This window comes from Centruroides sculpturatus, unplaced genomic scaffold (assembly GCF_000671375.1).
Source record: "Centruroides sculpturatus isolate CEXI.00-Female unplaced genomic scaffold, Cexi_2.0 scaffold351, whole genome shotgun sequence".
Lineage (NCBI taxonomy): Eukaryota > Metazoa > Arthropoda > Arachnida > Scorpiones > Buthidae > Centruroides > Centruroides sculpturatus.
Window position 1 is genome coordinate 232777 of NW_019384531.1, and position 11479 is coordinate 244255.

General features: G+C 22.8%; 2 protein-coding genes across 2 annotated transcripts; both read right to left on the reverse strand.

Annotated features, from left to right (window-relative positions):
- Nucleotides 1–1279: 1279 nt before the first annotated feature.
- Nucleotides 1280–2447, reverse strand: LOC111623041 (crustacean hyperglycemic hormone-like). The gene is made up of 3 exons (XM_023365519.1): nucleotides 2392–2447; nucleotides 1830–2035; nucleotides 1280–1522 (listed from the first exon to the last, which is right to left on the reverse strand). The coding sequence occupies exons 2-3, from the start codon at nucleotides 2027–2029 to the stop codon at nucleotides 1417–1419; spliced, it is 306 nt and encodes a 101-aa protein (XP_023221287.1). The 5' UTR covers nucleotides 2030–2035; nucleotides 2392–2447; the 3' UTR covers nucleotides 1280–1416.
- A 4007-nt stretch (nucleotides 2448–6454) lies between these two features.
- On the reverse strand, nucleotides 6455–7621 carry LOC111623043 (crustacean hyperglycemic hormone-like). Its single transcript, XM_023365522.1, has 3 exons — nucleotides 7566–7621; nucleotides 7004–7209; nucleotides 6455–6697 (listed from the first exon to the last, which is right to left on the reverse strand). The coding sequence occupies exons 2-3, from the start codon at nucleotides 7201–7203 to the stop codon at nucleotides 6592–6594; spliced, it is 306 nt and encodes a 101-aa protein (XP_023221290.1). The 5' UTR covers nucleotides 7204–7209; nucleotides 7566–7621; the 3' UTR covers nucleotides 6455–6591.
- Nucleotides 7622–11479: the final 3858 nt, after the last annotated feature.

The window sequence follows — 11479 nt, forward strand, 5'->3', positions numbered from 1 at the left end:
TTTAGAATTAAATATTAATTCTATCATTTTACATAATGAACACGAGAATAACTGTTTTACAAATTCATACAACTAGACAGATCAGTGATAAGCTTAATGCAAGTATTTCTAATAAAAATTATAAAAATTTGAAATATAAAAACAATTGAAGAAATTTAATAAGAAATTCAATGATCTTTTATAATAAAAAGCGTATAATCATTGTTCTATAAAATAAGAATGATTAGGCAAATTTCTGAATGTAAAGTTTATGTAAATTATTTCTAATGCATTAAAATTATTATTAAACATGAAAAAATTTTGCAAAATATTAAATAAGTATTATTGAATTAAATTCTTAGAAGTTAATAAAATTTAATTTTCATCATTCAACAATAGTAAATTTAATTTATTAATGCAATGTACAGAAAAGAAAACTAGTAATACAAAAAGAAGAGAGAAGAAAATTTTGAGAAAAGGCTTGTAAAAATGAGACAAATCGAAACATTGATTAAATGAGGATACAATTGAAGATGAATGATTATAAATAAAAACACAGTACAGAATCGATAAAATGGTGGTTTGGCATCTGAAAAGGATGAATGATGAAAGTTTCAGAAAGAATTCCTGAGCGAAGAAAAGACGAAAAGTGTCTAAGGAGAAGACCAGAATGGAGTGACATGGTTAAGAAAGCCTGAGGAAAAAGTCACAGATACAGAACTCTCAAGATATTGTCGAAAAGCTAGAATGGAGTTTCCTAGTTTTCAATTCTGTTGAATGAAAGTTTAAAAGAGAAATTTTAGTCTGTTAAAATGACATTAGGAATTATATACACATTTTTCTTCTGAATTGCTGTTTTCTTTTCTCAAAAAATTGAATTTTGAAATGAAAATAGAAACAAACATACTTCCGATTAAAGAGGAATATATATATATATATTCCAGTAAAGGTTCTATTTGTTTTTACTGCATTTATTCGTATTCATTTTTGTTCGTATTCAAGCACAAATTGTTGTAATTAAAGGAGAACTAATCGAATTTTAATAATAATTTCTTTTATAGAAATTTAGATCAATTTATTAATTATCTTTTAATTATTATTAATTGGCGAGATTGTGTTTTTGACACGTTAAAAATTATTTTAATTTTTAAAATTTAAGATAAAAAAATTAACTAAAATTTATTTATAAATTACTTAATAAAGAATCACTTAAAAATTAATATATTATTTTACTACTTAATTAATAAAATTCAGAAAATGTACGTTAAAATGTTTAGAAAAAAACAGATATTGTTTCAAATTTTTTAAATTTATTAATTATTGTTCACATAAGAATAAATAAATAAATAAATAATAAATAAACGTTTTGTAAATAAATAAATCACGTTGATCATTAAGTATTACAAATGTCATTTGGAAAAATTTTGGCTTTTCTTTTCATTCATAAAGTTCTTCTACGAATGTTTGAAGATTTTCGAGTTCTTCAGTTCTTAATAAAGCCTCAACACATCGAGGAAAATAAGAGTTCTTGAAACAGTTGGACCTGTTAAATCATTTTAACATTAATTAAAATTTCCTGATGGCATTATATTAAACTTAATTACATTAAATTAAGTTTCCTGCCGTGATTTTACAGTTTAAAATTACTTGGAAAATTTTCAATTAAGTATATTTTTCACTTATACTTTATAAGTATTTATTAATATTTAAGAATTTTAAAATAACTTCTTAAAATAAACCATTTTAACCAAAAAATTGTATTTACATTTTTAATTAAAAAAATATAGAAAAACTTTTCTAGTTATATTTTCTAAAGAAAAGAAAAAAAAAAGTATCGATTTATCACTTACTTGCATCCTCTTAATACTTCCGGTTCTCTGTATAGTTTGAAGCAATCTTCACATATTCTGCTAACTACATTAAATTTATGTTTGTCGAAAGTACCCATGCAACCCAATGTTACAAAATTAGTCTGTCTTTTTACTTCTCTCCCTTGAATTATGATCAAACAACAGAAAATAAAGAACAAACAAAGGGCACATCGAGCCATAGTTACCTACAGGAAATAAAAATATTTATATGTTAATATAATAGAAGTATTTATTCAGAAATAAATAAAATATAATTTGTTTTAGAATATATTCAAACTTTTAATAAACTCTAATAATTAGTTAATTAAAAATATAGATTTACATTTTCAAGTAATTATGAAGATTGCACTTAATAATTAGTAAATTAAACGTTTAGATTATAAACTTTCTCAGAAGTTATAATATGAAATGAATTAACTTTGCAGCAAAAAACAAATAAATATTTTATTAATTTATAGAAAATTAACATAAAAATTAGGAAAATAATTTATGCTATTGACGATAGAAAGCGTGAGATCTGAACTACATGAATTGAGCTTACCTTGTATCTCAGACTAATGTCAGTATGACTTAGTATGAAAATATTGGAAGATATCGCTTGATAATTGAAGCATGTCTATGTTCTGGGTTGTATTTATCTACCAAGATCTGATATTCTATTGGAGAAAAGAGGATACTCCCACATCAGACTGTGACATCACATCGTGGCGTCATATCCTTAATGACTTCTGGGAAAAATAGTTAATCTACGATGTTTAACTAGATATGAATCGTGACTGGAAGCATGGACTATTTCTTGGATAATAAGTAATTATATCATTAGTAATGATTTAATTACTAATGTAAATGATTTAAAGAGCTGAGTTTAAAAATTTCCACTATATTTTTATGTTATTTGATTGCAAAAGTCGTTTTGTTACGTGACAATATATTGTAATTCAAAAGATGCCATTTTTATTTAATAAAATACTAAATGCTTAATTACATGATCTTAAATTAAATATTATAAGATAAACAATTATAAGAAGTCTAACAAAAATTTTAATTGTTATCCTTTAATACTTTTTATTTACGAAAAAAGTGTTTAAGCTCATTAAGACTCATTTGTAAATTTAGAAGTTCTTAATAAAAATAAGCAAATAATGAAGATTAAATGAGTTAAATATAAATAATTTTGATAAAGTTTTGTACTTGAAAAAACATTTTAAATTACATTTTTTCTTAACAAAGTTTTTCGATTATTTTAATAACTAGATCTAATATTTAAATGAATATAAAGACCATCTAACTATACTTGACCTAGTATAAATTTTTTAGAATTAAATATTAATGTTAACAATANATTAAGATATATAATAAAGTTAATGGAATAATCAAACAAAAGTTTTGGTAAATAAAATACCATTCAGACTAAACTGTAATTACACATCATCTATGAAACTGCTTTCTCATATGACACGAGGCACCAAAACAGATATTTAAATACAGAAAGCTACTCATACGAGATTCGTCAAACCTGTTTTAGACTTCACTAACATAGATTGGTAGGAAAATTTAGATATTAGAAGAGAATCTAAATACGTATAATATTCAATATAGTTGATAACATTAAATCATATCAGATAAAATGGAAAGATCATTCATTAGAATGAACGACAGCCGTTTATGGAAATTGTTTATTGAATGTTTAGATATTGTATCATGGAAAAAACCTCGAGTATAAATAGAACAGATTTTAAAATAAACCGAAATTTTTCATGATAACGATAATACTTTTGTACAAATTAAAAGTTAAAATGTAAGAAGTTTAAATTTCAATGGTATGAAAAACATCTCTAGGGAATTGAAGATAAACGTAAATTATAAAAACTCAATAAGTTTTTAATAAAATATATGTTTTCTTAATGTTTCTATTAAATTTTGCTTTGTTTGTATAAAGCAACGCGACACCTTCCAGAAATACTTTTTATGGGAACTGGCCCTTATTTAAGTGTTACTCGTACAAACGTGAAAGAAAATTCCAAGTGGACGGTCCGTTGGAGAGACACGACAAATTTACCAGTGTTCAGTGATTTTAACGGAAATGCCTACATGGCCACTGGTAGGCGTTTCTGTTAATTTATTTTAAATACTGTAAATAATAAGAAACCAAGAAAGACTTTATGACTTTTTCTTCCTTAAAAGAGCCTTTCTTCAAGAATCATCGCGTGTTTAACCATGCCCACAATGGCACAGGTAATGAGGGATCGGACAGGAAACTCATAAACATTTCTACAGTTGCTTGCCCGGATTCGATCCCAGGTGCCCAGAGTGGTAGTTTAAATACTTCACAGCCTTTTCCATCTGGCAGGTAATATAAAATATTTTGTTAATATCTGAATAAAGCTGAATTTTGTTTTTAAGAATTAAACGTAATGAATATTCCAAATTATAGTTTCATTCCAAGTAATTCATGATTTTACCATTTATGTTTGGCATTCAGATACTTCTATTGAGATTATTTGAATACATATTGTATCTAGAAAGAAAATGTGGTAGAGGGACAAAATTTAAATGTTTAGTAAATTTTTTTCTTTTTCATATAATAGTCAAACTTTATCATTTGAACGAAATCTTTTAATGGCTTTTAATTGTTTTAAAAATGTTCTAACAATATTAAAACTGACGAGGATGATGACAGTGCTTCCCACTTGCAATTACCACATCTTGTATTGAAGTTAAACTTTCTTATTCAGCAGATTAAATAAATATCTACCAAACTAATTCGTTAATAGTCTTAATCTTTTCTTGTGGACTTAATTATTTTTCTATTAATCATTAATCAACTTCATATGAAAAGATAAGAAACGCTGGTGGTTTGATATTGCCATATCTTGTTTGTTTAGAAGAATATAAAAAGTTGTAAATGTGCTTTTAGATGAAATTTACATAAACCATTCTAAATCATAAAGAATGCCATTTATTGGTACATCTGCCATCTCATTGTGCTATCTCTACTAAACACCTCAGTGAATTGGAAACCCTGTAGATTTTTAAAGCCTATCAACTTGCAGAATTTATTAGTTATAAAGAAGAAAAATGTATTTCTCATGCATGGCAAGTACATTTTGATAAACATTTATAATTTTAGTACATCGTTCTTATACACACATCTGATTTGCGTTTTTGAATTTGAAATACATCGTGTTCTTCGGACGTTTCCATTTTTTCAAATAATACCTGAAGAAGCTCGAAAACGTTTGTTTTATAGAGAAATAAAGCTGCCGGACTAGATAAAGGTACCGTGGTTATTTATCTAATTGCTGATGTTGATGATATACCAATATTTAGCTATATTAGACTAATATTAGATATACTGTATATATATTTGTTTTTTACATATAGTTAAGTAGCTGACTCTTTCTTTGTAAATTAAATGTATTTAGTGTTGATACTTTATAAATTTGAGTTTAATTTAAACATATACAATGTACTGTACAGTACCAGAATATGACATCATCTTAACGTATGTTTTCAATCTAAACTGAGCTTGAAAGATGTAATGTGTGACGTTATACAGTCGGGTATCTGGCCTACATTACAAAAATATACATTTTGATATCAAAATTATAACGATATGAGCTTGCAAAATATTGACATACAGTTCGATTCTTATTTTTCCAAATGATAAAAAGTTATATTTATGTACTGTACACTTATAAACATAAAAAATAAGTAAGTTTTTAGATTGCTAAACGACTAATTGCTAAACGACTAAAACGTCATTTTATTAGGAATAAAATATTAAGTTTTAGAAATAAATATTATGTTATCTTTTTAAGTCTATTTGCCAAGGAAACAATATTTTTCGTAAATAACAAAAAAACTTTTTTTCAAATTTTATTGCATGACAAATTATTTAAAGAAATTTTTTAAATTATTCATCAAAATTATAAATAATGAACTTTACAGATTAAAAGTAATGAAAATTTTTATAACATTTAATTCCTAAAGAAAAAATATCATTTTATATAATAAATATTTGCTACTAATTTTGTTTATTAAATTTCTTGACTTTGCTTATACTAAGTATGAAAATATAAAGAGTAAGTTTATAGTGAATGAAAAATTAATTTATTAAAATCTGTATGTAAAGTTTCTCTTAAATACAAACAAAATCTTCTTAATATGTCTTTATTTTATTAAGTAACAAAGCAGAATGTAGCAGCTGGTTGAATTTCTAGAAAGGCATTGTTAAGTTTGTAATCAGTAATTTCTAAAAATAAAAATAACAATAAAAAATGCATAATCATTTAAAATAAACATTTTATTTAGAATTTTAATTAAATATATTTTAATTCTTCAGATCTTTTCATTCTTTATTCTAATAATTTTGTTTGTATTTAACAATTCAGTTTTGTTTTCTTTATATTTTATAAAGAAAACAAAACTTTATAAGAATTTTAAAAAGAAAAAAGAATTTNATAAAAAAATTAACTAAAATTTATTTATAAATTACTTAATAAAGAATCACTTAAAAATTAATATATTATTTTACTACTTAATTAATAAAATTCAGAAAATGTACGTTAAAATGTTTAGAAAAAAACAGATATTGTTTCAAATTTTTTAAATTTATTAATTATTGTTCACATAAGAATAAATAAATAAATAAATAATAAATAAACGTTTTGTAAATAAATAAATCACGTTGATCATTAAGTATTACAAATGTCATTTGGAAAAATTTTGGCTTTTCTTTTCATTCATAAAGTTCTTCTACGAATGTTTGAAGATTTTCGAGTTCTTCAGTTCTTAATAAAGCCTCAACACATCGAGGAAAATAAGAGTTCTTGAAACAGTTGGACCTGTTAAATCATTTTAACATTAATTAAAATTTCCTGATGGCATTATATTAAACTTAATTACATTAAATTAAGTTTCCTGCCGTGATTTTACAGTTTAAAATTACTTGGAAAATTTTCAATTAAGTATATTTTTCACTTATACTTTATAAGTATTTATTAATATTTAAGAATTTTAAAATAATTTCTTAAAATAAACCATTTTAACAAAAAATTGTATTTACATTTTTAATTAAAAAAATATAGAAAAACTTTTCTAGTTATATTTTCTAAAGAAAAGAAAAAAAAAAGTATCGATTTATCACTTACTTGCATCCTCTTAATACTTCCGGTTCTCTGTATAGTTTGAAGCAATCTTCACATATTCTGCTAACTACATTAAATTTATGTTTGTCGAAAGTACCCATGCAACCCAATGTTACAAAATTAGTCTGTCTTTTTACTTCTCTCCCTTGAATTATGATCAAACAACAGAAAATAAAGAACAAACAAAGGGCACATCGAGCCATAGTTACCTACAGGAAATAAAAATATTTATATGTTAATATAATAGAAGTATTTATTCAGAAATAAATAAAATATAATTTGTTTTAGAATATATTCAAACTTTTAATAAACTCTAATAATTAGTTAATTAAAAATATAGATTCACATTTTCAAGTAATTATGAAGATTGCACTTAATAATTAGTAAATTAAACGTTTAGATTATAAACTTTCTCAGAAGTTATAATATGAAATGAATTAACTTTGCAGCAAAAAACAAATAAATATTTTATTAATTTATAGAAAATTAACATAAAAATTAGGAAAATAATTTATGCTATTGACGATAGAAAGCGTGAGATCTGAACTACATGAATTGAGCTTACCTTGTATCTCAGACTAATGTCAGTATGACTTAGTATGAAAATATTGGAAGATATCGCTTGATAATTGAAGCATGTCTATGTTCTGGGTTGTATTTATCTACCAAGATCTGATATTCTATTGGAGAAAAGAGGATACTCCCACATCAGACTGTGACATCACATCGTGGCGTCATATCCTTAATGACTTCTGGGAAAAATAGTTAATCTACGATGTTTAACTAGATATGAATCGTGACTGGAAGCATGGACTATTTCTTGGATAATAAGTAATTATATCATTAGTAATGATTTAATTACTAATGTAAATGATTTAAAGAGCTGAGTTTAAAAATTTCCACTATATTTTTATGTTATTTGATTGCAAAAGTCGTTTTGTTACGTGACAATATATTGTAATTCAAAAGATGCCATTTTTATTTAATAAAATACTAAATGCTTAATTACATGATCTTAAATTAAATATTATAAGATAAACAATTATAAGAAGTCTAACAAAAATTTTAATTGTTATCCTTTAATACTTTTTATTTACGAAAAAAGTGTTTAAGCTCATTAAGACTCATTTGTAAATTTAGAAGTTCTTAATAAAAATAAGCAAATAATGAAGATTAAATGAGTTAAATATAAATAATTTTGATAAAGTTTTGTACTTGAAAAAACATTTTAAATTACATTTTTTCTTAACAAAGTTTTTCGATTATTTTAATAACTAGATCTAATATTTAAATGAATATAAAGACCATCTAACTATACTTGACCTAGTATAAATTTTTTAGAATTAAATATTAATGTTAACAATATTATTAATTGATTAAATTATGTAGCGAATAATGGTTTTATAATTTAATAAATTCGCCATAATATATAAGAAAATAAAAATCACAAATTTTATATTTATATCCTTTGTTAATTATACTAAAGTATGAGAAATAATTTAGAATTAAGGATCTAAAATTTCACAAATTACAATAGAGTTTTAAAAAATATACAGCACTTAGTGAAGATTTTCTGTAAAAATTTAGATATTTATATTTAATAAATAAACCACTTTTTCTTTTAAATATAAGAGTTTAACTCTTATACATCAACTATTTATTAAAAGATAATTTATGACAATAATTCACCTTTAGGATAAATATCAAAATATTTATGTAAAAGATTTAAGAAAAAACCATTTATTAGATAAAAAATTGTTTAATTACGTTTATTAGTTCAATACTAAAAAAACTCTTTATTATTTACAAATCTTATAACTTTTTCGTAATTTTTATGCCGAGTATAAACTAATTAATTGATGCTAATTGATATATCTTTTATTATTGTTTTATAAATATTTGTAGAGAAAGCTTGTCACTCCCTTCCTAGACAAATACACTTGTAACAAGGTCTTTCTTTAATGCAATAAAGTTTATCGAATTGAAATGAATTAAACGATCACTTATTTCCTAAGGTTTGACGCAATAAATTCAAAGAAAGTCAGTGAATTGCGAGAAAAATATTATTCATTAAATCGATCAAGAACTGAATGAAAAGATAAATAAATAAAAAAATAGTAATTCATTGTAAACTTTAATGTAATTGCCGTAATTTCACAATTCGTTGATATTCGATTCTACAAAGAAACGAAAAAAAAACACCAAAACATAGATTTTTATCGGCGGATATTAAATTCCTCGTTTGGATAACTTACAAAATAATATTAAACGTTCTTCCATAATCATCAAAATTACGACATTCTTCACAGGAAGTAAAATCAAATGAAATGGACAATAAACATACATTTTAAAATAAAAGAATTAAATAATTAAATAGATAAGTTTACTATTAAAATAATATCCGTCGTGTTAAAAAGTTGAAAAAATAAATATAATAATTAACCTAGCTTTTACTTCTCTTGTTAATGATATACATATATAGGGGTACAGTACTTTTTAGGATATATATTTACAACATTAAAAATAAACTAACTTCCTGTATTAATAGATTAATAGATTAATTATTTACTTTTAATTGTTATATTATGTCGTAATTTATTTCCTGCTTATAGAATAATTTAAAATTTACTATTTTATAATATACAGAAGTATTATTTATTTAAGTGATTATTTCAAAGATTACTTTTAATTTTAATTATTTTAATCTGTTATAGTTTAATAGTAAATTATTTTAAAATATAAAAGTGTTTAAATAAATGTTTATTGATTGATTCGCTAGATCATTTAAAAGTAAAAACTAATATGTAGTAATTATTAATTTATTATTAATTAATATATATTTATAAATTACAGAATAAAGTTATGTTTTGTTGTATGTAAATTTATCATCTTTAACTCTCCTCATTAAATTGCTGTACGAAAGTTTTCTATGTTTACCATTCTGTTCCTTTTGTGCTTAATTATCTATGTTACTTTGGTTATTTCTACAATTTTTCCTCTCCGAATTGTCTTAGATATGCTTCCCTTCCTTTCCTTCCTTTCATGTAAGTATTTCCGTCATAGAGTCTTCATAAGGTTATTAACTTTGTTCTACCTTCGTCAAACTACCCAACTTTCGAAGATAGATCATTGTCTTAATAACTTTCAAAGGAAATAAAATAAATAATATATATAAAAATAACATTAGATAACATGTAAAATTAAAAAATATATATTTAATTAATATTACAATATTTTATTGATCCAATGAAAACAGGGCATAAAAATCATTTGTCAAATATTAAAAAAATCTTAATTTTTATATTAAAATTTATTTACTGTAATTCGAATTATTATTACTTAAAAATTAATAATGTTTTATTTTACACTTTTTATAATAAATAATTAAATTTAAAAAATTGAAAACTTCATCATAGTAAACAAAATCATCTTAGTGTTAAAAAGTACTGTANCTCCACATTTACAAACATGATTGATAAACATTAAGAAAATTAATATAAAGAACAAGATTTGATATAAATATGAAAATAATTTATGAAAAAATTGTTTATTGACTTTATTTCATCATTTAAAATTAATTTATAGTACTTTAATGTTATTGAATATATTAATCACCGAGTAAAGTGTAGAAATTATTCATAAATCAAGTAAATTGCTCAAAAACGTAATTTAATTTGTGAATATTTTAATTTGTGGGCAATCACAGAGGTTAAAATTTTATAGCCATTCATAAATCATTGATCAATGACATTATTTAGAAAGTTTGAAAGTCAGATATTTGAAAGGAATTGTTAATTTTAAATTAACTTCGGCGAATTTTATTAACAAGTAAAAGGTTTTCATGATGTTAGCTAATAAAAATAATAAATGATTTTGGAATAGATTAAATTCTTGTGAGAGAAATTTAAAATTAAAATAAATTCATATTTAGTATTTATTAATGAACAAGTCTTTCTTGAGTTAATGATCACAACAATCAAAATTGGAAATAATTTATTAAAAATTGTAATGAATTAGATTCAATTAACGTCTTATTATGATTAAGGCAATATAATTTATTAGAAAATTTTATTAATTTTTTTTCTTTTGTCAGAAGATATTAATAAGATTTTATTCACATGATGAATATCCGAAATAAATTTCGATAATAATTTACTAGAATGCAGATAATATATATTTCAGGCTAAAATATGAAAGTTATTTTATTTGTAATTGTTTTATATATTATATCATTAATAATAGACTATTTTAATATTCTTATTTCAGCACATAATTATTTACTTTAATATTAAAGCTATTAACTAAGAAATACTTATTCTTCTAATTAAGTATATTAATTATTTTATTGAATTTTTAAAAGTATAAGCTTAATATTAAAAATATAATTAATTTAATAACTTATATAAATATATAATGTAAACGTGAATCTGAAGATAAATATATTTTATTACTTGGTTTTTTAAGGTAATAATACAGTGT